Source organism: Thalassophryne amazonica, chromosome 11, assembly GCF_902500255.1.
Source record: "Thalassophryne amazonica chromosome 11, fThaAma1.1, whole genome shotgun sequence".
NCBI lineage: Eukaryota > Metazoa > Chordata > Actinopteri > Batrachoidiformes > Batrachoididae > Thalassophryne > Thalassophryne amazonica.
The window spans coordinates 71,265,866-71,292,176 of record NC_047113.1 but is presented as its reverse complement, the minus strand read 5'-3'; the positions used below and the strand labels follow the sequence as shown (position 1 = coordinate 71,292,176).

General features: G+C 38.8%; 1 protein-coding gene across 1 annotated transcript in view; it reads left to right on the top strand.

Moving 5' to 3' along the window:
- ctso (cathepsin O) overlaps positions 1-26,082 on the top strand; it is a 30,933-nt gene extending 4,851 nt beyond the window's left edge. The window contains exons 4-8 of the mRNA XM_034182119.1: positions 7,315-7,482; positions 8,262-8,383; positions 9,137-9,300; positions 24,849-24,941; positions 25,060-26,082. Of these exons, the coding sequence (XP_034038010.1) occupies positions 7,315-7,482; positions 8,262-8,383; positions 9,137-9,300; positions 24,849-24,941; positions 25,060-25,094 (582 nt within the window). The 3' untranslated portion in view covers positions 25,095-26,082. The remainder of the gene's footprint in view (positions 1-7,314; positions 7,483-8,261; positions 8,384-9,136; positions 9,301-24,848; positions 24,942-25,059) is intronic.
- Positions 26,083-26,311: the final 229 nt, after the last annotated feature.

Sequence of the window (26,311 nt, the reverse complement as noted above, 5' to 3'; positions counted from 1 at the left end):
GACTGTAAACATGCATTACTGGCTACAAAGCATCTCCATCCAGAGATGGGTGTGGTATTTGTGCTAGAGACCCTCCTGTCCTGTGCACCAACTGCATTTCCTGTATTTTTGTTTGTTTATGAATTGTTTCTGTAATTTATGTCTGTAGCATGGCCCAAGCAGAGGGTCACCCCTTTGAGTCTGGTCTGCTTGAGGTTTCTTCCTCAGAGCGAGTTTTTCCTTACCACTGTTGCTCTGGGGTTTGGTAAGGTTAGACCTTACTTGTGTGAAGCGCCTTGAGGCAACTCTGTTGTGATTTGGCGCTATATAAATGAAAGTAAATTGAAAATTGAAATTGAAATTCAGTACCCTTCATCATACTAATATTTGGATTTTATGGGCAAAGAACTGTTGATTTGTCAGTACTTTGGCCATGATCTCAGCAACCTTTACCTAAATTTCATTTTAGAAGGTATCGGTATCAGTACCTAGAGGTGCCAACGGCGTGTGTGGCGGGGGGGTGACACTCCAACATTTAACTAACCCATTTGAATAATTTGTTAAAATTGAATATTTGTGAAAGTGATATTAACCATTTGAAAGTCACATAACAATTTTTTCTTTGTAACTTTACTAGATGTAGTGTTCAAAACCAGTTTAACATTTATTGAACCGTTAAGCCAATGGGTTAGAGAGAATCACAATATTAGAGGAATTGTAATTAATCAGGAAATTCACAAAATAGCCCTCTTCACAGATGATATGTTATTGTACTTTAAAGACCCCAATGATTCTCTTCCTGAACTTCATCAAATATTGATAATGTATGGAAAATTTTCAGGCTACGGGATCAATTCTTCCAAATCCCAAGTTCTATCATTTAAATATAGACCAAATCATCTCTGTCGAACTTTATTTGAGATCAGTTGGGAAGCGGAAGAATTAAAATACTTGGGAATCACAGTACTCAAAAAACTCCACTTAATAGCTGCTCATAATTATGGATCCTTGTTGAGAGCTCTGAAAACAGATATATGTAGATGGAATCTGATAGGCTTAGCACAAAGAATTGAAGCTGTTAAAATGAATGCGTTACCAAGGTTTTTATACCTGTTCCAATCTATACCATCAGAATTGCCAATTAGTACATTTCAAGAGATTGACAAAATTATATCACACTTCATCTGGCAAGGGAAAAAACCAAGGGAGCGGTTTAAGACACTGCAGTTGGCAAGAGAAAATGGAGGACCTCACTTCCAAATTTTCAAAACTATTTCCGAGCAGCTCAGATAAACCCTCTAATTGACCTGTGTGATTCTCAATATAAGGAAAGGTGGAAAAAGATTGAATGTGGGACACCTGGGAATATTCCTTTACCTGCTCTGATAGGTAATGCCTCTTGTAAAAAATATTTTAAATTGAACAACCCTTGGATCGATGCATCATTGAATGTTTGGTTTAATCTTGTTAAAGAGTATAAGGACCCATGCCTGCCATTTACATGGATAGCTCATGATCCTAATTTTACGCCTAATGTCACAAATGATACTTTCAAACGCTGGGCAAGTAAAGGTCTCACAATTTATGATGACCTAAGAGACAAAAAAGGAAATCTAAAAACCTTCCAAAACATTAGAACTATGTACAATTTAGATAATAAGGACTTTTATGGATTTCTCCAAGTCAGACATTATTTGGGAAACACAAAGGGAACACAAACTAAAATGTCCTCTGAAATAATTAAAATGTTTATAAAGGCATATAGAGGTGAACCAAGAACAAAGGTCATCTCTAAATTATATAATGCTGTTCAGAATAGTGGCAGGCATGGGACACAATATATAAAGGAAAAGTGGGAGAAAGAGGGAGGATTTGTGTTGCAGATGGAGGAATGGGAGGACATCCTGGCAAACAATGTGAAGTGTACATCATCCATTAACTGGAGGAAATTTGTATGGAAAAATATGATACGTTTTTTCAGGGTGCCTTCCCAGGGCTCTTCACTGGGTAGGGATACCTCCTGCTGGAGAAAATGTGGGATGGATCGGGCCGATCATTACCATATATTCTGGGGATGTGCCAAGATTTCGTCCTTCTGGCAACAGGTTGGGGGCAGTGTTGGAAAAATAATCTCTTTCAAATTACCACACAATTTTGAAATGCTGTATCTTGGGAAAAGACCAGTTGAACTGGTAGAACAATGGAAGAAATACATGTATAATATACTATTGGCAGCAGGAAAGAAAAGTATTACAAGGAAGTGGTTAAGTGATACTGCCCCCACCCTGGAGGAGTGGATGAATGCTGTACATGATATTTATGTTATGGAAAAATTGTCCTTTTCTTTTAAGCTTGAATTTGATAAATTTTCCAAATACTGGAAAGCCTTTATAGAATTTATTACCCCATTTAGATCCGACTTTAACTGAAGGTAATTGCTGAAACCATTGCATTGTTTCTGTTATTGTTCCCGTTTTTGTAATTTTAATTTCTTTTTTTGTTTTTTTTGCTTTGTATATTTAAAACGTAAAACTGTTAAGTACGTACAGTGAATTGATCTATTTGGGGAAAAAAAGGGCTAATAGTTATTTTCATTGTATTATTGATATGTCAATGTATGATAAATTCTGCCCGCAATAAAAATTTAATGGAAAAAAAAAACAGTTTAACTCTCCCTATGTGTTTTGTGAAAACCACCCTATCTGGCAACCAGTGTTTTGAAATTTATTTTGGAGGTAAAAATAGCATTGGGCAGGATTGGGATCAGTTTGGTGTTTTTTGTTTGTTTGTTTTGTTTTGTTGTTGTTGTTGTTTTTAATCTTTTTAAAGCTAATTTGAAACAAAAACCAGGCATGAACAAACTCTTTCTCATCCATAGACTGAAGAATGTCTGTCTTCCTGTCAGTTGCTCTCCAGCCACTACAGACAACTGAAGCGCCTCTCCACCGCATTTTCACACGTTTTTTTCTTTCATTTCTGCAAAGATATGATCTAGAACAGACCTGGGCAAACTGCCCGGGGGCCACATGCAGCCCTTTGCTTGTCTCTGTCCGGCCCTCATGAGGTCTGTGATTATTATTACATATATTAAAGTAGACCTGCATTGAAATAAATGTGGTCAGATTTCAGAAAGAAATAGCTGATATGTATTTATAAGACCCTTATGAATGCAGTAAAGTAAATCTGTAAGCCCATATTTGTAATTCAGCAGAGAAATCTTCGTTTAAAAATGACAAATTTGCAGCTAAAATTTAGCCCTCCGCGAAAACAGTTTGTACATCCGGATCATTTCCATGACGTCGGGGACAAGACGACGCGCTCGCACCTTCAGTCTGATCCTGCATTGAAATTGATTTTATCTGTTAGTAATGTTACTGTTATACACATCCTGGTTTCAACATCCAAAAGTAAGCTGCAATGAACGCGAGATACAGCTCTGCATGCTCAGATCAGCGGCGACATCGACAGCGGGCGCCGTTCTTCCCCGACGAGCTCGCTCTCACTGCCTCCGATGCGCTTACCGAGTGCATACGCTTGTTAAATGCCGCCGCGGGCCACTCACAGCAGACACGGCTCTGTCTACTGAATGGAGGTGCAGCCAACTTGGCACAAGTCCAGAGACTACGCTCGCCGTTTTGATGCGGAGCGCCCGGTGACACCTGTTGCTCGCAAGGACAGACTTCTTGCGGCAAAATCTGCAGCGCCGCACGTCTCGGTAATCGGAGCCACAGAGTTCCGTGGCCGCTGAGAGAGGTTTATATCTTTTTAATGACTTGGATTCTTTGCGGGTTCCGCCTCCATACCCCGCAACGGTAACACCGGAGGCGAAAGACAGTAGATTTTCAATGCGACACCCCTCAATCAAACGGGCGTATGAAAAAGTCCCCAAAAATAATTTTCAAGCACAAATAAAAGAAATGTGTACTCACCAAGTGTACCGCAAGACAATATGAAGTTTTAAAAAAGTAGATCCTTCCGTATAAGACAATAAAAAGGTGCAGATGCAAACTGACGTAAATCCATAAATTACAGTTGGCACGCGCAATGCATGCTGGGTCTTCTCACTGACGTCTCGGCAGCGTCCCGAATGTGATGACAGTTTTGCGGAGGGCTAAATTTTAGCTGTAAATTTCTCATTTTTAAATGAAGATTTCTCCGTTGAATGACAGATCTGGGCTTGCAGATTTACTTTACTACATTCAGAAGGATCTTATGTGTAAATATAAGTCATTTTTTGGTCCAAAGATCTGACTGCATTTATTTCAATGCAGGTCTACTTTAAAAATGTCAAGCTTGTGTGTTGCAAATCATTAGAGAGGTTAATTTAGGTATATTTAAATATTTACATATTATTACAATAATAAAAATTACTTATAAAAGCTATTAAATAGATAATTTTTTTGTAAAATTTGTAATGGGAGACAGCCGAGTTATCGATGGTGTGGCCCTCGGACGTAATTCAGGTTCCCTATGTGGCCCCTTGTAAAAATTAATTGCCCACCCCTGATCTAGAACATACCACCATCAATCTGTATATTCCAGTAATTATGTAATAGTAGTCCTTCGTCATTGTGCATAGAAATAAGAATTTAAAATCTTTAGTAATTTAAATTCTTCTCAAATAACATCTTGAAATTAGCTGAGGAAACTAATTTTGAGCTTGTTTTACTAGTATTACGAAGTGTTACATCTTTCACAAATATTACTCATTCACTTCAGATTTCTAAGCTTTAATATTTGCTGAAAAACAAACCTTATATCTTAGTGAATTTTTTCTTCAGTGATTTTGTGATATATTAAATGTAGATGAGATATTTTCAGCATAAATAGTTTTTTCCTTTGAACCCCTCTATTTTAAGATGCATCTCAGACTTAAGCCTTTTTATCTCATCTCAAATAGCTGTACTAATTATGATGTACTTACCTCACGTTTACTCTAGAGCCTTTACAGTAGGCAGATGGTGTCCAAAGTACTTTTCAATAAAATCAAAGAACAATAATTCACAAAAATAAAACAAAGAAACAATAGAATTAAAAAGGCACATAAAAACAACCATGTCACAGCAGCACTAGGTATTAAAAAAGTTCATCCCTTTGGTATTGTATTAATTGACACCAACATTGGGCAAATTGTATTTTTAAACCTCAAGTGGTAATTGTGCAATTTTCCAAAAGCACTTGGAGTTTTCATTTGATAACATTACTTCATACTGAACGCCAGGAATTCATGCCTAAATCAACACTGACAGGAACACTGGCAGGATGGATCATAAATAGAGCTCCGCCTATTGGAGCGTATACTGGATTTCCACCAAGGGCCAACAATCTGCCGAATCTTATCTCTTATCTAGATCTACTATCTGACAGAAATCCTTCTGGGGTTGAGTCATGGTTCCTGGGTGTTGGAGCTGGATGGATACTACACGACTGGACAGAGTATTGTGGAGATTGTCTAGAAATTAATGAAGCCATTGCTTTTTCCACCCACCCCATTCTTCTTCTTTTGTTGTTAAGCAGTACACTGTTGGTAGCAGATGATATTTTTACTGTCAAACTGTGTCCGAAGGGAAAGCCAGAGTCCCATACACCATTCAGCCAACATGATATCATATATTTGAAGTCTTCTTGCTTCGGGCAGTCAGTATGTAGCTACATTCACCTACTGGTCTCCTCTGCTGCAGTTTGTCCACAGTACGTGCACCCTGAACTCTTTGCTTGTGCTGACTTTCACTAGGTTGATTAATAATTCACGACCAGGCTGGAATACAAAACAAACAAACAAACAAAAAAATCAAGTCTTGCACGACTCATAAATCAACTTTCCCTTCACATCGTGATTGTACTTTTATGACTGAAGTGCGTTTCATTGCTTTTGTGGAGAGTTGAGACGGTTGTAATATTGCACAGCATGCTTATCAGCTGGCCAGGCAATAATGACTGATTTTTGTTTCAGTATCGATTTTAAGCAGCTGAACCATATTGAGCACCAACTTATTGCATTTTCTACACTGAGAGCTCGGGTTTTTATCAGGTTTATAGGAATTTATGCTGAGGAAGTGAACTGCAGAGAGGCTGGTTCTTTTATAGAGAATCTGATTGACTGAGTAAATGTTACACAGATAGTAATGCAGGCTGAAGTATGTCTTCTTGTCCTCAAAAAGATGGATTTCAAGAAAATATAAAATGTTTTCTTTCTACCTTTAAAACTAAATTAACTCAAACAGAAATTGGCGTGTTTTGTTCTTAAGATGTTTTTTCTATCAGTAGATGGCAGCAAAAAGCAATTAGTCACATTATACTCTGTTGGAATCACCTCGTCACCTTGGAGACATTCCAGACCTGCTGTATACAAACGTGATCGAAAACTCTTCAAATGCTCTCACTGTGGTGCCAAAATCAAATATTACCCCCTGTCACCTTTGTGTAGAGGAACGTGACTTTCAGGTAGTAAAACTGATTAAAGTCTGTCACATTCTCATTCTCAACGCCCACCCCTCCCACCCGCTCCACCAACCAAATGCTGACTGGTTGCCTCAGTAGGGTGGCAGGGTTTTATAACAGATGTTGTCACTTTATATAAATTGTCTTTGAGCAAGGCATTAATGTCCTCCTTTTTCAGATTAACATCATGATGAACAACTATTTTCATTATTAGCCTGTCAGTTATTTTAAAATGAATCGTAAAGCTTTTAAAAATATCAGGGGAAAAAACCTTTGTCATTTATTTTATAGTTAAATATAAAAGATTTTTTTTTTCTAATTGTTAAAGGGTTAAAAGAAAAATCCCTGTTGTCAGTTTAAACACAAAGCTTAACATCTCTTGACCAAGACTTAAAAATCTTCATTGTTCAGTTGGCTTTTAAGAGCCACTTAAAAGTGATACTCAAACTTATCTAGTTTAAATAAATTTTAAAAACACTTTTGCATTAATTTACAGACATTTCAAACCAAACCCCATTTTAATAAAATAGCCAATATCAAGTTTAAACTGGATTAAATGTTGCTGATATAACATTTAAAGTTAATTTATATCAAACCACATTTTAAGAATTTATTTTGTATATACTACAGCAATCTATTCTTGAAACACACAATTTAAATTTTAAAGATGATTTCAAATCCAGTTTATTCCCTGATGAAATGGAGTGAATTCTCATGATACTCTGGAGAAAGTTTAAATTTTGGACGTTGACCTAATAAATAACAGGAAACAATGAATTGATGATAGACAGTTATTTTTAGGATGATCAATGCCATGATCTTTCACCACAATGTTTAAGGTCCATTTCAATTTTTTTAAAATTTTGCATAATAATTATAACTTTACTGTTGCAGTGTGGGAGTTGCTGGGCTTTCAGTGTTGTTGGGGCCTTGCAGGCAGTTCACTCTATAGCAGGCTGGCCGCTGGAGCAGCTCAGTGTGCAACAAGTTGTGGACTGCTCCTACCTAAACCAGGGTTGCAATGGAGGGTCCCCAGCCAAGGCATTGTACTGGTTAAAGCAGGTATATATTCTCTATGTATTGCCATTTTTGTATTTGTATAATGTGTATAATATATGTTCCTGGCTAGTTCTTGAATAGGAGTCTGCATAGGAAGACCAGGGGCTGTGTATTTCTCTTCAGGTAAAACTGGTAAAACTGGAGTTGCATCAGGAAGATTATTTGGCATAAAACTTGATGGAGTCCCAAATTAGCCACCATGAAATGGCAGGCTTTTTATATTTTGTAGAGATGAGTGGATTTAATTTTTGTGCTTCCCATCTTCTAACATTACACTCTGTCACACCGTTATTTCATGGCTGCTTAACGGTTATTTGATGACTGCTGCATTTATCACCTTGAGCTGAAAATGTGTGCAGAACCTCTCCACAGTTCAGGACCCCTTCTTTGGCCTTAGGACCAAAACAAGACTTGCAACTTATTCTTTTTTATATTGAAATACATGGGATATACAAACTGGCACATATTGTTTGATAAAATGGAATATGTGTAGTTGAGTAAAATTTAGTTTGAATGCCGAGGTGCATGTTCATAACTGTGCTACCAAAGAATAAATCAAAATTTGTCCAACCAAGTATCACATAATACCTGTGTTTGACTCAGGGTCCTTAAATTGGTCTTAAATAGGCTAGTATGCACAACACACTCCCACTCTTTTTTTTTTTTTTTGTGTGTGTATGTGTGTGTGTCTGTACACTTTTCATGCAATTCACTTTTCTTGAATTTTCCTGATTTATTTTGCATTTTAATATCACACTCACTGAGTACTAATTTATTTGTAGACAAACGTCACCCTGGTGTCCCAGTCAGAATATCCCTACAAGGCCACAACAGGAATGTGCCATTTTTTCTCCCGATCACATACCGGTGTTTGTTTAAAGGACTTTTCTGCACACAGCTTTAGGTAATAAGTTTTTTTCCTGTCTTGTTGACTATAAGCCACAATTAACCGTGCATACATTTTGATATAATTACACACTTGTTTCAGGTACTTCACATGAGGGTAAAGTAGCGGGGTAGTGCTGAAGAGTGACAGCGTGCACTGTTTACTGTGTCAACACAGCCGTAGACCTCTCACACAGAGGTTCTTGACTGTAGACCAACTTTTTTGGTCCGAAGGTGACTTTGACTTAAAGTTAATCATATCCTCTTGATGTAATATTAAACAGAGCTGTGGCTCTCACTCATGCATACGTAATGAATGTTATTTGTTTCATTAGCTCAGTGTTGTGTCTGCTTATATCCAGTCTGAGGACTGTTTGCCGGAGAAGATTCAAAATATATTGTTGCCACTCCTTAAATCATTATACAGCAGCACAATAACATGTCATGATCAGAATCATGCATCATAAAAATGATCAGCCAGACATCAAATAAAAATGAAAGAGTTTTCAGCTGTAGTCAGTGTTAATGATGATTCTTGTTTTTGCAACAAAATTGCTGACTCACAATCTTATCTTAATAAGTGTGTATTGTCCCAGAATTGAACATTTCCACAGAGCTGAGAGTGAGAGGCACAGGAACATTGTAACCTTCTGATTAAAGAGCTCAGAAGAAACATTTTTAGAAGAAAAAAACCCAGAATGAAGAAATGCATGTGTGCGTTGAGGATTGTTTAGCTCCCAGTATGATACGTTATTGTGTGATTGTTCTCTAGTGATCAAGAGGAAGCGATGATGGGGCAGCTGGTGCTTCGAGGTCCGCTGGTTGCTGTCGTGGATGCTGTCAGCTGGCAGGATTACCTGGGTGGCATCATCCAGCACCACTGTTCCTGCCAAGAGGCTAACCACGCTGTCCTGGTCGTCGGATATGATGCCACTGGTACGAGCCGGTACAGCACTTTAAAAAAAAAAAAAAAACACTGGATGAACTCAGTTACATTTTGGACAGGATTCCATCCAATAAATACACAGCCCCAGCTAGAACAAAATCCATCCATGCCATATTTAATTTAAGAGTTGGAACTACATATGTTCAGTGGGTGAAAATCCTGCCCAAAATTTGAGTTCATCCATTGAGGTTTTTTTTTATTATTATTCATTTATTTTGAGTGTACTGTACTCTTTTATAAAAAAAAATGCCATAATTCAAGAAATACATGTTGGGCATTTGCTTTTTACTTCAGATAACAGTTTACATGACTTACACGTTGTTTCAAAAAATTTTGATATCATTTCAGTTGTAAATATTTGATTAACTACATAGTCTAGGCAAATGAAACTAAACAGGCTTAATATTGAGCAAAATAAGATTTAGTCATCAAAATCTGAATGAGATATTCAAAGGTATTGGTATATTCAACGGTTTTGACAGGTGTTCAATCTGTTAACCATATTGGAGCATACTCTAACACTCAAAAAGCCTATTCTTTTTCCAGTGAATGAAATTTCTATACCTTGAAAAGAAAAATAAAACATTAAATATAGAATTTTGAGTTTTTCTACACATGCTGTTAAAATTTTGAGATAATGTAAATGAAAATTGGTCAAGTCATTAGATTACAAATTGGTATCAATCTTCCTGAAACACCCTTCATTTTAATGAGCATTAAGCAAAAGTTTTAAAATCAAATAGATCTTAAATAGCCTTAATCACAATTTGCAATTGCAAGAGTGCAGCATCACTTCAAATCTCATTATAGGCTAAAACACAGAAAGATTTTTTTTAAAAAAACCCTGTTATTTAGTGTCACACCAATTCAGAAATTATAGTTTGCTATAGTTTGAAAATCATGTGGTGGCGAGAGTTTATTTTTTCTTTCTTTCTTTTGTTAAACTCATTTAATCAAAACTAGTTTCTCAAGAGTCTAAATTTAAAATTGTTACAATGTGCACGACAGTATTACAGCCTTGTTCTTTGGGGGGGAAAAAAATGAACATTTAACAGTAGAAACAATCCATTTCTTTTGCCGCCTGTGTATGCGGTCGAGTCACAGCGGCGTTAGCGTGTTTGATTTGATCCTGTTTGTATGTGCGATGGTCGGGTCAGAAAAGCATCTGTTTGTTTTAGGAGTGTGACGGTACGCCTCCCCCATGGCTTCAAGGTCACAATACAATCCTGTCAGTCAGGTTTTGTCATGCATTTATGGACCAAAAAACTTACAGAAAATTAAAAGCATGCAATAATATCAGTAAAAATGTTCAGTAGCTGGCTTGAAGATATTCACTTTCCACATCCTGAACATTCTGTCTGAAGTATGTCATTGTAATCACATAAAAAACATTTTTTAGTCCCTTGACCAAAGGTCCATTGTACTAATGCCATCATGTGCGTTGGCAATAATTTTCTGAGAAAACAGTTCATAGAATCCTTGTGAAATTTGGTACAAACAATACTTTGGGGAATGTCTGGTTGTGCTCAGACTTTCTGATTGAATCCCTGTGGGGCCCCCAGGCTCCCCAAGAAGGGCAACAAAAAGAGCCATTTTTCAGACTGTTCCCTTTACTGTAGAAAATTAGTTCAATAACTTTTTTCTCTAATTTTGCATGAAGATTCTTTTGGAGGTTGCCAACAGGCAAGAACAACGTCACTGTCCTGGAATCAATTTGAGGGCTCCTCAGGGCTCCCCAAAAGGGCCAAAATGACATTTTTGCACATTTCTCATTTTATTGCTGAAAAACTACTCAGTAACTTTTTCTGTAATTCTGCACATAGATTCCTTGAATCAGTGTTAACCGACACAAAGCTTTTTATTGACGTCGAATTATACTAAAGGCCACCATGGCTCAACCGAAGGGTGCCCTATGCTCTCAAAACTCTTCAATGAATTGGCCATGGGAAATTGGAGTTTTTGATTGAATGCTCAGATTATAGCCATGGTCTAATTTCCATCTGTAGTCCCTGAAAGACTATAAGAATTAAACAATTTACAGTAAAAACACACAAACATCACAGGAGCTTACAATACAACACTTTTTGTCTCTTTCTCTAAAATTATATATAATAATCATTAGATTATTAATATACAAACAAAAATAAATTTAAGAAATATTACAATTTGAAAACAAATGCACCCGAACGTGATGACAGTTGCAACTGCTTGATACTAACTTTTAACATTGAAAATGCCATAGACATGCTAACGCGTTAGCATCGCTCCCGTTTTTAAGTTATAAAATACATCTATCAACTGTTTCAGAAGACCATAACAGGTCGGTTTAACATAGAAAAGGTAAATGATACTCACGGACGTATGCTCGTTAGGGTTTTAACGGGGGAAAATTAAGCGAAAGAAAGAAAGAATAAACGAAGCAATAGATCGAATCATTGCTTCAATCTGCGAACGACTGCTTTGATTGGTTCAAGGTTCAAAGCAAAGCCGCACTGCAGAAAAGTTGATTACGGACCCGCTGCAGGGTCTGTAAGCAGTGTAGAGAAATGATCATTTTCCTGACAAACACCCCCTAAAACAATGGCCACTCTGAAGGACCGATAACAGAATCGTTAAGCACAAAGCTTATTGATGTCGGTGGATCGAATCATTTCTTAACGATACCCGAAAGGAACCGGTTCTCGATACCCAGCCCTAGTCAGAATTATTCTTTCTTTTCCCAGATGACTTCAGGGTCTCTAGACCCTTTTTTACACTACAAAGCCCACAGTTGTGTACGTATATATAAATATACATTAATACGAGGTCTGTGATGAAAAAAGCGGTCCTTTTTATTTTTTTCAAAAAATAAATGGATTTGATTCATATGTTTTTATGTCAGACAAGCTTGAACCCTCGTGCGCATGCGTGAGTTTTTTCACGCGTGTCGGTGACGTCATTCGCCTGTGGGCAGGCCTTGAGTGAGGAGTGCTCCACCCTGCCCGTCGGAATCTCTTTGTCTGAATAGCTACTGTGGACGGCGCGCGTTGCTTTATCAACATTTTTTCTGGACCTGTGAGGGATATCCGAGTGGACACTATTCGAGAAATTAAGCTGGTTTTCGGTGAAAATTTTAACGGCTGATGAGAGATTATGGGGTGTTTCTGTCGGTGTAAGGACTTCCCACGGAGCGGGACGTCGCGCAGCGCTTCCAGGCGCCGTCGTCGGCCTGTTTCCACCTGAAAACATTCTAATTTAAGGCTTAATTCACCCAGGACGTCGTGAGAGAACAGAGAAGATTCAGAACAGGCCGGCATGAGGACTTTATGCGGACATTCCACTGTTTAAGGACATTTTGTAATGAAAGACGTGCGCGCAAATTCACCGAGTTGTTTCCGTGACAACTCAGCGAATCTGTGTGCGCCGCGACAGGAAAAACTCCTCCGTGTTGAAAATGATTTGTAAAATTCAGGCGGCTTTTGATGGCTTTCAACAAGTGAGTAACTGAGAAATTGTTTAACAGCTTGGGCATGTTCCAACTTGCCCGTTAAGGTTTCCAACGGAGGTTTTTCCTGTCGCGACCCCCCGCGGTCGGGTCCGGCCAGACATGCGACTCTGCCCGCACGTTCTTTCATTACAAAATGTCCGTTAACAATGGAATGTCCGAATAAACTCCTCATGCCGACATCTTCTGAAAAAATAATAAGGTCCGTTACTTTTATCACAGACCTCGTATATATAAATATATATATAAATATTGTGATTTTTATTTTTCCATTTTCATGTTGCTCCCCATGTACATATAGTCTTCCCTCATCCATGGAATAATACAGCCATTCTTGGTGGAAGAAATTATTGTGATGCATTTCTCCTTGTTGCATGATTTGCATTTGTCAATTAAATAATATGAATTAAGTTCAGTGCAAGCCTGAGGGGAACAGAGCAGGCCTGCCGTCTGATGGCACAACAAATCAACAATCAACAAATGAGACTGTTGTGGCTATGGAGTAGGAAAGTTAAAATGTCACACACTTCCTCGTCACTTTGCGGTGTTGAAATGAGGGATTGTTGCATCCTGTTTCATATGCTAAACAGGTTGTTGCATAAAGATACGACAGTCGCCTTGAGTGAAGTAAGCCAGTCGTTTCTATCAGCAGTCAGCTCCCGCGGCTGTTCCTAGAAGATCCAAAGGTGTTCTCAGACAAAATGGTTTTTATAATCCCTCCAACATATATTGCCTCTTTTGCACATTCGGTATAACCCTGAACCTGTCAGGACATTACCCAGAGGAGCTGTCTTCGAGATTATGAACGTCTGGATCAGTTGTACTGGACAATAAACTGAGCTTAACCTGCCATCCCCCCAGTATAAAGTCCAATCAGACTTGCTGGACAAACTGTGGACGGTCATCTTACAACACAGGTCATGGCAAGGTAAAAGGTGAAGCTCAAATCAGACGCCATCATCAAAAATGCATTAATAACCGTATCTCGTGAAGAGACATTGATAAGCAGTTTTCTTGCATTGATGCCTTTACAGTGTCAAATCTCGCACGTAATCTCGTTCTCGCTGGGGAAGCCAAGATTTCGTAAACAAGCGTTTGTGGGTGGTGGAGTGGACAAGCAACAAGTTTGCTACCTACAACGCGCGTGGAATGTTTCAAACCTAAACCTACTTCTAGGCATCTTATATATGCTACTCTGGAACCACCCCTAAATCCAAACAGTTCAACTGTCAACCCCACTGAGGTCCTTAAACTGGGTCTCATTAACATAAGATCACTGTCCTCAAAATCATTGTTGATTAATGATCTAATTATTGATCATCCCTTAGAAATGATTGGGTAATGTGAAACCTGGCTTAAACCTACAGCTGTCCTCCCCTTAAATGAGGCCTGCCAACCAGCGTATACATTTAGTCATGTCTCTCGTGATGCAGAGCAAGGCGGTGGTGTTGCTCTTATTTATAAATCTAGGTTTAGCTTATTAGCTGTTGGGGGTCACAAATATAACTCGTTTGAGCATCTGATTCTCCGCTCTGCTCATGATATTACACATTGCCAAGGTCAGAAGTATAAAAATCAGCTGTATTACTTTGTCACTCTATATAGGCCTCCTGGCCCATATTCTGAATTCTTAGATGAATTTGGTTCATTCATCTCTAACTTGTCAATTAGTGCAGATAACATTCTGATCATTTGTGACTTTAACGTACATATAAATAAGCCTTCTGATCCCCTCTGCAAATCATTTATGGAAATTGTGGATGCATTAGGATTTCGGCAATGCATTCGGGACTCTATGCACATCAGTGGAAATACCCTAGATCTGGTTCTCGCACGTGGTATTGGTGTCACGAATATTGACATCATGCCTCTTTCATCAGAGGTCTCTGATCACTCTCTTATTAAGTTTACAGTTTTGCTGCCGTGTTTGGTGGAACAACAACCTTATATATCACTACGGCAATGCATCAACTCCTCAACTAAGACTGAATTTGAAGCTAGACTGCCTGATGTCTTAGCTTCACATTTGGCAAATACCCAATCAATTGACAGACTTGTGGATAATTTAAACTCAGTGCTCAAAACTACACTCAACATGATTGCGCCACCTGTGTTAAAACCGCACTCCCCCAAATCACAGTCGCCTTGGTTCAGTGATTACCTGCATGACCTCAAGCATAAGGCAAGAGGCCTAGAACGGAAATGGCGTTGTTCAAAATCAGACGTATTCCACTTTGTGTGGCATGATGCTATCTTAGACTATAATCATGCATTATTGGCTACAAAGCGGACCTATTACTTTGATTTGATCATCAAAAACAAGCATAACTCAAAGTTCTTGTTCGACATGGTGGCAACACTTATTCATGGACATCCATGTGCAGTTCGCTCTGCTTTTACAGCACAAGATTTCCTGGATTACTTTGAGAAGAAAATAGAAGACATTAGGTTAAACATATCCCATCATGCCTTAAGCCAGCCCCTACACCCTGCTATTGAGGTGGGCGCCATTACTGAGGTATTACCTAGATTTACAGAATTTGAGAGTATCTCACTAGACATGCTGATGAAACTTGTAACGTCAACAAAAAGCACAACCTGTTTATTTGATCCTATGCCAACAAAACTGTTTAAGGACCTGTGGCCCACTCTTGTGCTGGAAATTATTAATCTTGCTTTAATTTATGGATCTGTTCTTAAACGTTTCAAATCTGCAGTGATTAAACCATTACTTAAGAAACCTAATCTTGACCCTAGTGTATTGAAAAACTATTGGCCGATATCAAATCTATCATTTTGCTCTAAAATTCTGGAAAAAGTGGTGTCACGGCAGCTCTTGGACTGTCTTACTGAGAATAATCTCTTTGAGCCACTGCAGTCTGCTTTTAGAAAATATCATTCCACAGAGACGGCTCTCACTAAAGTGGTGAATGATCTTCTGCTTACAATGGATTCGGACACCACTACGGTTCTGGTGCTGTTAGATCTCAGTGCTGCATTTGATACAGTGGATCATCATATTTTACTTGATAGGCTGGAAAATCATTTTGGGATTACTGGGAGTGCCCTTGCATGCCTGACGTCATACTTGACCAGTCGTTCTCACTGTGTTTTGTACAGTAGCACTACCTCTAACCTTAGTGACATGAAATTTAGGGTTCCACAGGGGTCCATCTTAGGCCCCCTGCTTTTCTCCCTTTATATAGCACCCCTTGGGCACATATTGCGGCATTTTGGGATTACCTTTCACTGCTATGCTGATGATACTCAGTTATACATGCCGATAACTGCTGGTAATCCTGTTCACATAAAATCCTTAGACGACTGCCTTGCATCAGTGAGAAGCTGGATGTCTAGAAACTTCCTACTTTTAAACTATGATGGGACTGAAATGATGGTTCTTGGTCCAGTGAGACGTCGGCATCAATTTGACGAGTTAACGCTCAGCCTCAGCTTATGTGTCATACATCACACTGACAAAGTGAGGCAGGTAATTTTTGATACTACATTGTCCTTTGACCTCCACATTAGAAATATTACAAGGACTGCTTTCTTCCACCTGCGAAATATAGCGAAGATTCGTCCCATCCTGTCTATGGCTGATGCTGAGACCCTGATCCATGCATTTATCTCTTCTAGATTAATTACTGCAATGCTTTATTTTCTGGGTTACCGCAGTCTAGCATTAGGGCTCTCCAGTTGTTCAAAATGCTGCAGCCAGACTTTTGACACAAAGCAGAAAGTTCGACCACATTGCACCCATTTTGGCATCCCTTAAATGGTTTCCTGTCCCAGTGAGATCAGATTTTAAGCTTCCGCTACTAGTCTATAAAATTGTTCATGGACTGGCACCTCCCTACCGAGCTGACCTAATTAAACCTTACGTACCGGCCGGGCTTTGCGTTCTCAGGGTGCAGGACTACTTTGTGTCCCTAGGGTGAATAAGAAGTCTGCAGGTCATAGACCTTTCTCTTATCATGCCCCTGTTCTGTGGAATGATCTCCCTGCATCAATAAAACAGTTAGATTCTGTGGAGACTTCAAGGCCAGACACACTTATTTTCACTTTCGTATGGCTAGCATACTGGTATAGTTTTTGTTTTGTGCTTTTTACTCTTTTAATTCATTTTATTAGGAGACGGAGCATGCCGTGGCCTCAACTTTACCTAAATTCTTGGTCTTTTAGTGAAGTTTAGGGCTAGTGGCCGGTGATCACCTTAGTATTTCCTGTTTTTCTTGTTGTTTAATGCTGGCAAATTATACTGTATTTCTTGTCTTTCTGATGCCTAATTCTGTTTTTTCTCTCTGTTTAAGGTGCAGCTCCATCCAGAGATTGGAGTTGTATTTATGCTGGCGACCCTCCTGTCCTGTGCACCAACAGCATTTCCTGTATATTCGTTTTGTGAATTGTTCTGTCATTTTTGTCTGTAGCATGGCCCAAGCAGAGGGTCACCCCTTTGAGTCTGGTCTGCTTGAGGTTTCTTCCTCAGAGGGAGTTTTTCCTTACCACTGTTGCTCTGGGGGTTAGTAAGGTTAGACCTTTCTTGTGTGAAACGCTTTGAGGCAGCTCTGTTGTGATTTGGCGCTATATAAATGAAAATAAATTGAAAAAAAAATTGAAAATTGACAAGCAACTTGTTTGCAACATTGCATCATTATGGAAGTGAGTTCAACCAAAATATGTATTTTGGTGTTCTACTAAGATAAGCGTGAGTCTTAAATGTGAGTTTTATGAAAAAAAAAAAGTGCGTTGCTGTTGGGGTTGCGTGTCGGACGCCGGTTCTTTTCGGGTGTCCTTAAGAAATGATTTGATCCATCGACATCAATAGTCTTTTTGCGTAACAATTCCCTTGTCGGTCCATCAGAGTGGCCGTTGTTTCTGGGGAAAATCTTTTGTCAGGAAAACAGGAATACAGGAACAGGAATACAGACCCTGCAGTGGGTCTGTATAATCAACCGTTTCTGCAGCGTGGCTTTGCTTTGAACCTTGAACCAATGAAACAATGCTTCGATCTTCGATCTGCTGCTTCGTTGGTTCTTTGTTTTATTTCGCTTTATCTTAATTTTTCCCTGCTAAAACACCAAAGACCATATGTTTGTGAGTAATATTTACCTTTTTTAATGTTAAACCAACCTGTTATGGTCTTCTGAAACAGTTGATGTATTTTATAACTTAAAAATGGGACTGATGCTAACGCGTTAGCATGTCTTTGGCATTTTCAATGTTAAAGTTACCATTAAGCTGAGCCATTATCAAGCCTTCCCTCCCCAGCACACAAAGGATTCTGGGATACTCTAAAACCGTCAATAGGCCTCTGCTCTGCTGGGGCTAATAAATATGTCAGATCTCTGACATCAAAGACGTCACACGTAACGGCATCAAGCGAAATCACAAATCTAGCTGGCAACTGTTAGGCACTGCATGTGTCTGGATTTATTGTTTCACTTTTTCCTTCCTTGATGCTGGCTTGTCGCATGGGAACATGTACACTGATTTATTGTTTCCTGTTACAGAGTACGTCACATTTTTGTGTGACACAAAAACTTGCACCCCAGAGGTGACATACCAATGATGCCGGGCAGCCGCTTATGGAATGTCACTAGTTAAGATGTAGTTACTATTTAGTCATCTATTTCTTTGAATGTATTTGATATCAGGTCCATTAATGATGCAAAGACATGGTAGATCACGATTTGTGTACGTGATGCTCTATAGCATTCCAGTTATTACAGAACCAGCTTGGAACTATACCATGAGTTAGAGTTCACTGTTGTTTGATACTCACAATACATCTTGGTTTGAACACTTCCAGCAGTAGCCAACAGTTCCAACAATTCTCTCTCAGTAGCTTTACGTCATGTTTTTGTGTACATCACATTTTTGTGTATCTCGTATTGGACCAGAAATATGGACATGCCATTGGAAGAGTATTAGTTTGAAGGAAGTAGACTAGTCAAAGTATGGTCCAAGAATCTTCAAAAATGCATTTTCATTATTATTATTATTATTATTATTATTATTTTTATTGTCCGCGGCGAGGTTCTCTGAATGTTGATTCAGCTGTGTCTCCACACTGAGCAGGTATTATGGCCCAAGCAGAGGGCCACCCCTTTGAGTCTGGTCTGCTTGAGGTTTCTTCCTCAGATGGAATTTTTCCTTACCACTGTTGGTCTGGGGATTAGTAAGGTTAGCCCTTACTTGTGTTAAGCGCCTTGAGGCAACTCTGTTGTGATTTGGTGCTATATAAATGAAAATAAATTGAAATTGAATTGTATTCAGCTCTGAAACTTCATAGGTTAATACTCCAGACAGTACCCTTTAAAATGGTATATTACATTATATATTTCAAGGTAGTTAATTTTCTACCCTATGGTGGCCAGAATCTATGAGCCTGTTATGATGCAGAATTCATAATCCTAAATGATGGTTGGACAGTCTTAGTTTTAGTCCCAAGGAAAACCCAGTGTTGCAGCTGATTCCACCTCAGTCCACCTGTATATCTTGCTGTCCCAAGATATTTTTAACAGCTGTACTCTGGGCAGCAAGTTTTAAAGTTATCTATAGAATAAAATAATTATTTGATTAATCAGTTAATCCCAAAAATTATTACTATCTTAATTAATTACAAAAGACATTGTGAGTTGCAGCTCTCCCTCTGTATATGCTAAACTCTGTTTTCACTTAAGGTCATTGGTCATTTGTTGATGATAAAGTACATGTTGTCCACCACGTAGCTCCTGTTGTCTTTGCAGATTGTCATCAGACCAGACAATTTGGTAAACATGTTTTTGTGTCATGTTCCAAGATTTCAAAGTACTAAACTTCTTGTTTTTTTTTTTTTTTTGGTTTTTTTTTGGGGGGGGGGGGGGTGCTTTTGTATGTGTAACATATTGTGTTATTGTTTTGATAACAAAAGTCCAAGTTGTAATTACAATTTAAAAAAAAATGTAAAAATAACCTGAAAACTTAAGTTATTAGACAGCAGTAATGTCAGATAGGTGGTCTGACCTTCGTTTAACTTGGACATTAATCACTTCAGTTATGAGGTCGCTGGACGAAGGTGTTTGGTGATCCTGATATGTTTGCAGAAGAATGAATGTCTAAATGTTTAGGGTCTTTGTAGTTGGTATGATTGTGAGACTTGAAGGGCAGTACAATAGTGTTCAGAATAATAGTAGTGCTATGTGACTAAAAAGATTAATCCAGGTTTTGAGTATATTTCTTATTGTTACATGGGAAACAAGGTACCAGTAGATTCAGTAGATTCTCACAAATCCAACAAGACCAAGCATTCATGATATGCACACTCTTAAGGCTATGAAATTGGGCTATTAGTTAAAAAAAAAAGTAGAAAAGGGGGTGTTCACAATAATAGTAGCGTCTGCTGTTGATGCTACAAACTCAAAATTATTATGTTGAAACTGCTTTTTTAGCAATCCTGTGAATCACTAAACTAGTATTTAGTTGTATAACCACAGTTTTTCATGATTTCTTCACATCTGCGAAGCATTAATTTTGTTGGTTTGGAACCAAGATTTTGCTTATTTACTAGTGTGCTTGGAGTCATTGTCTTGTTGAAACACCCATTTCGAGGGCATGTCCTCTTCAGCATAAGGCAACATGACCTCTTCAAGTATTTTGACATATCCAAACTGATCCATGATACCTGGTATGCGATATATATGCCCAACACCATAGTAGGAGAAACATGCCCATATCATGATGCTTGCACCACCATGCTTCACTGTCTTCACTGTGAACTGTGGCTTGAATTCAGAGTTTGGGGGTCGTCTCACAAACTGTCTGCGGCCCTTGGACCCAAAAAGAACAATTTTACTCTCATCAGTCCACAAAATATTCCTCCATTTCTCTTTAGGCCAGTTGATGTGTTCTTTGGCAAATTGTAACCTCTTCTGCACGTCTTTTATTTAACAGAGGGACTTTGCGGGGGATTCTTGCAAATAAATTAGCTTCACACAGGTGTCTTCTAACTGTCACAGCACTTACAGGTAACTCCAGACTGTCTTTGATCATCCTGGAGCTGATCAATGGGTGAGCCTTTGCCATTCAGGTTATTCCTCTATCCATTTTCATGGTTGTTTTCCGTGTTCTTCCACACATCTCTGGTTTTTTGTCCATTTTAAGGCATTGGAGATCATTGTAGATGAACAGCCTATAAATTTTACACCCGCGTATAAGTTTTCCCCTCTCCAATCAACTTTTTAATCAAACTACGCTGTTCTTCTGAACAATGTCTTGGACGTCCCATTTTCCTCAAGCTTTCAAAGAGAAAAGCATGTTCAACAGGTGCTGGCTTCATCCTTAAATAGGGGACACCTGATTCACACCTGCTTGTTCCACAAAATTGAAGAACTCACTGACTGAATGCCACACTACTATTATTGTGAACACCCCCTTTTCTACTTTTTTTTTTTCACTAATAGCCCAATTTCATAGCCTTAAGAGTGTGCATATCATGAATGCTTGGTCTTGTTGGATTTGTGAGAATCTACTGAATCTACTGGTACCTTGTTTCCCATGTAACAATAAGAAATATACTCAAAACCTGGATTAATCTTTTTAGTCACATAGCACTACTATTATCCTGAACACTACTGTATCTCACTGGGGAGCGACTGGTGGAGAGTAAGTGGAGACACAAAGTCACACCAAAACAAGCTAATTTTTCATGTGGAATCTCACTGGATTGGTCCTCCCAACACTTTTTGGTGTTATGTTGTTGATTCGTTTTTGTTTGTCATAAAGTTCTGAAAATAAAAAAAATTTAGTCACAAAAAAAAAAAAAGCATACCAAACAGCCAATGTCAGCTCTTCCTATTTTCTCTGTGATTGAAGCCATACATGTGCACGGAGGCCACTTGGCTATTATAATATAGATAATTATATCAGTTTTTAAAAAAGGAAAGAAAAACACAATAAATCCGGTTCATGTAGCTCTAGCAGGCTGACGTGCGTGCATAGCCGGACTGTACATTCATAGCTGGGTCAGTGCATAAAACGCTTCCATTGGATGGTCTGGCTCCTCCATGGCTGAACAGGATGCATCCAGCTCACTGACATGCGTGCACAGCGGGTAGGTGCCCGCCCAGCTGTAGAGCCAGGTGGCTGGAGGGTGCTGGACTCGCTTGGCTGCTTCCAGAAGTGCTGTTCCTCTCCAATCTTTTAAGTGTGTCAGCTCCTCACCAGTTGTCTGACATGTCATGTATGTTCTGAGTTGCGGAGACTACATGGTGAGGGGTACAAGATGCCTGCCTGACTACTTGGTGAGGAAGTTTTTCACAGATCTTTTTTGGACTGTTAATATCAAGTAAAACGGGGCCACTGATCTTCCACTCAGGTGAGGGGATGGGTGTGACTGACTGTGAATGTCGCAAGAAATTGTGTAAATTCCCTCGCGGATGCCGTTCACTAGCTGTCGTAGCCCCGCAACATACTACCTTAACCAGTAACCAAAGCAAACGACTGGAAGTCACCGGCACTTGGTCTCTCCGGAAGATCCTTGGGTACTGCTAGAGTGACACGGTTTCAAATGAATGGTGACTTCAGTGTATTATTGTGAGGGAAAGTCAGCTACAACATTTTGTTTATCGCTTCTGTGGTCTTGACCCACGTTAATGATCTCACTCATGATTTTGTTTTGTAGTTATTACTAGGGATTTGTGGCGACTAATGAAAATCATTGGTGACTCGTCGGTGCCATTAGTCATGGTCTGGCCGACTAGACCTCAACTAATTCTGATAATAAATAAATAACTTCAAGTTTAAGCAGTGAAACTCCCAAATTGACTTTATTTAAGGTACAGAACCAAAGACTTGCTAATGCAATAAAAGGATATGTTATTAACACGGTGATCTATATGGAGACAATGTTTTAGGTACTACAACCCCTGGCAGTAATTATGGAATCACCGGCCTCGGAGGATGTTCATTCAGTTGTTTAATTTTGTAGAAAAAAAGCAGATCACAGACATGACACAAAACTAAAGTCATTTCAAATGGCAACTTTCTGGCTTTAAGAAACACTATAAGAAATCAGGAAAAAAAATTGTGGCAGTCAGTAACGGTTAATTTTTTAGACAAAGCAGAGGGAAAAAAATATGGACTCACTCAATTTTGAGGAAAAAATTATGGAATCATCCCTAAAGCTAACACCTGCATCAAATCAGATCTGCTCGTTAGTCTGCATCTAAAAAGGAGTGATCACACCTTGGAGAGCTGTTGCACCAAGTGGACTGACATGAATCATGGCTCCAACATGAGAGATGTCAATTGAAACAAAGGAGAGGATTATCAAACTCTTAAAAGAGGGTAAATCATCACGCAATGCTGCAAAAGATGTTGGTTGTTCACAGTCAGCTGTGTCTAAACTCTGGACCAAATACAAACAACATGGGAAGGTTGTTAAAGGCAAACATACTGGTCGACCAAGGAAGACATCAAAGCGTCAAGACAGAAAACTTAAAGCAATATGTCTCAAAAATCGAAAATGCACAACAAAACAAATGAGGAACGAATGGGAGGAAACTGGAGTCAGCGTCTGTGACCGAACTGTAAGAAACCGCCTAAAGGAAATGGGATTTACATACAGAAAAGCTAAACGAAAGCCATCATTAACACCTAAACAGAAAAAAACAAGGTTACAATGGGCTAAGGAAAAGCAATCGTGGACTGTGGATGACTGGATGAAAGTCATATTCAGCGATGAATCTCGAATCTGCATTGGGCAAGGTGATGATGCTGGAACTTTTGTTTGGTGCCGTTCCAATGAGATTTATAAAGATGACTGCCCGAAGAGAACATGTAAATTTCCACAGTCATTGATGATATGGGGCTGCATGTCAGGTAAAGACTCTGGGGAGATGGCTGTCATTACATCATCAATAAATGCACAAGTTTACGTTGATATTTTGGACACTTTTCTTATCCCATCAATTGAAAGGATGTTTGGGGATGATGAAATCATTTTTCAAGATGATAATGCATCTTGCCATAGAGCAAAAACTGTGAAAACATTTCTTGCAAAAAGACACATAGGGTCAATGTCATGGCCTGCAAATAGTCCGGATCTTAATCCAATTGAAAATCTTTGGTGGAAGTTGAAGAAAATGGTCCATGACAAGGCTCCAACCTGCAAAGCTGATCTGGCAACAGCAATCAGAGAAAGTTGGAGCCAGATTGATGAAGAGTACTGTTTGTCACTCATTAAGTCCATGCCTCAGAGACTGCAAGCTGTTATAAAAGCCAGAGGTGGTGCAACAAAATACTAGTGATGTGTTGGAGCGTTCTTTTGTTTTTCATGATTCCATAATTTTTTCCTCAGAAATGAGTGATTCCATTTTTTTTTTTCCCTCTGCTTGGTCTAAAAAAGTAACCGTTACTGACTGCCACAATTTTTTTCCTGATTTCTTATAGTGTTTCTTAAAGCCAGAAAGTTGCCATTTGAAATGACTTTAGTTTTGTGTCATGTCTGTGATCTGCTTTTTTTCTACAAAATTAAACAACTGAATGAACGTCCTCCGAGGCCAGTGATTCCATAATTTTTGCCAGGGGTTGTATTAGCCATCATGCAAGTCAAAGTAAAACCAAGGGCTTGGAGATTTCCTGATTCTTGGAAGTTAATCAGTCATTTTCAAGTCAGGAGGCACCGCGAAACAGTCCAGTGCAACCCTGGCCTCCGCTCTAGCGCCACCCATGCCAGGAAGTGTTCAACATTTGACATTTCCTGTTTCACTGTGGACTCAAAATTTGGAACTTCCTGTTCCAGTGTTGACGTGCCACTGAATTCCCATGAGATTCCATGAGATCTCGTCTGTCAATCCAGGAGGTGTTGATCCAGGAAGTGTTTAACGTTTCGCGTTTCACTGTGGACTCAATTTGGCACTTCCTGTTTGGGACTCCTTGTACCATAGAGCAAACTTTGCACTTTGCTTGTATTACAACTAGCCGTCTGAACGCCAGTTATTACATAATGACTCAATGCTTACCTCAGCGTTGTGTTGATGTCTAAATTTTAAATGTGTTTTCCTGTTTTAGGGGACATTCCGTACTGGATTGTGCAGAACTCCTGGGGCACCACCTGGGGGAATGAGGGTTATGTCTACCTAAAAATTGGTGGCAACATTTGTGGTAAGTCTGATCTTGGCCTCGTGTCATTTTATGATTATCTCATGCTTCATTTACATCCGTGTAACTGTGTCCAGTATCCCCTTGGGATTGAGGCATATCTCTCTCTCCTCTGTCCCAGGTATTGCAGATTCTGTGGCAGCTGTTGTCCTTTGATCTCAGCGTGTGGAACGTCTTGCATGTTTAAGTGTCTGTGTGTAAAATCACTTTGCCTTCAAGTGTCATTTTAAATGTTTTATTGAAATGTTGCAATGTTACATAAAAAAAATAAATTTTTGTTTTTTAAACATAAAACTGCAATAAGAACAAACTGTACAACATATGTACTTAAAAATACACAGTAAGGTGACAATTCAGAAATCACATGTATCACCACATGCGTAAATACAGGCAGTATTAATTTAACCCCATCGACTATACAGTATATAACTATATTTTTAACATTATATACACAAGCATACTACAGGTTTTCTACTTATTTGTTGTATTAGTGTGTAGATGTTGGTGATTCATTCAGCAGTAGATCATAATCATACCTGCTCTTACATACTCAGATCCCATCTCAGTAGACCAATGTATCTTTGACAAATAGGGAGGTAATGTGATTATTTCCAGATATTCTCAGTGATTTTAGTCCCATCCGAATGCACCATTTCAGTCATTTTCACAGAGTGCACGCTCCCGTATCAGTAAGCACTTCGACACATTTCCCCCAGTACCCCATATGTAACTAATAAGGTCTGAACAGGGATTATGACAGTTGATCTGACATGAAATATAATAATTCTGTTTAAAAAAATCCATCACCAGCAGCATTTTAGTGCATGGTTTGGTCACTTTGCTGTCAGATCAGTCATGCTGAATTTTTACAATTCTGCTGAGAAAGCATCAAAGCAAATTCTATCAAAGTTGTACCTGCTGCTGCACCTGCTGGTTTGGGATTAAAATGTTCCAACATGTCCAGTGATTTATTCAGGGACTGACACTGTGTCGCAGGTATCCATTTAAATCTCATGTGGCTTTTTATACTTCATCATGATGTAAATCACAACTTGCAGTGATTTAAATTTTGATGTCCAACAGCCTTTTAGAGTTTCAGAATCAAATTCAGAACAAATTCTTTGTTTTGGTGCTTAAAGGGGGAAAAAAAACAGGGTAAAATGCTTAATTCTCTGAATTTACATTTTTCATTTTGCAGACTGGACCTTTTAGTTTTCTTTGCTTCCTCTTATCAGTAGTTAAATATTAAAATAATGTTTTTCTCCAGAGGATATCCCACCCTCCACTGCTTCAAACGTTATGTCCAACATTGTCGTCCATGCCAAAATGTCACTGGGAAATTTTGTCATAAGTGCCGTGTTTGCACTGAAGCT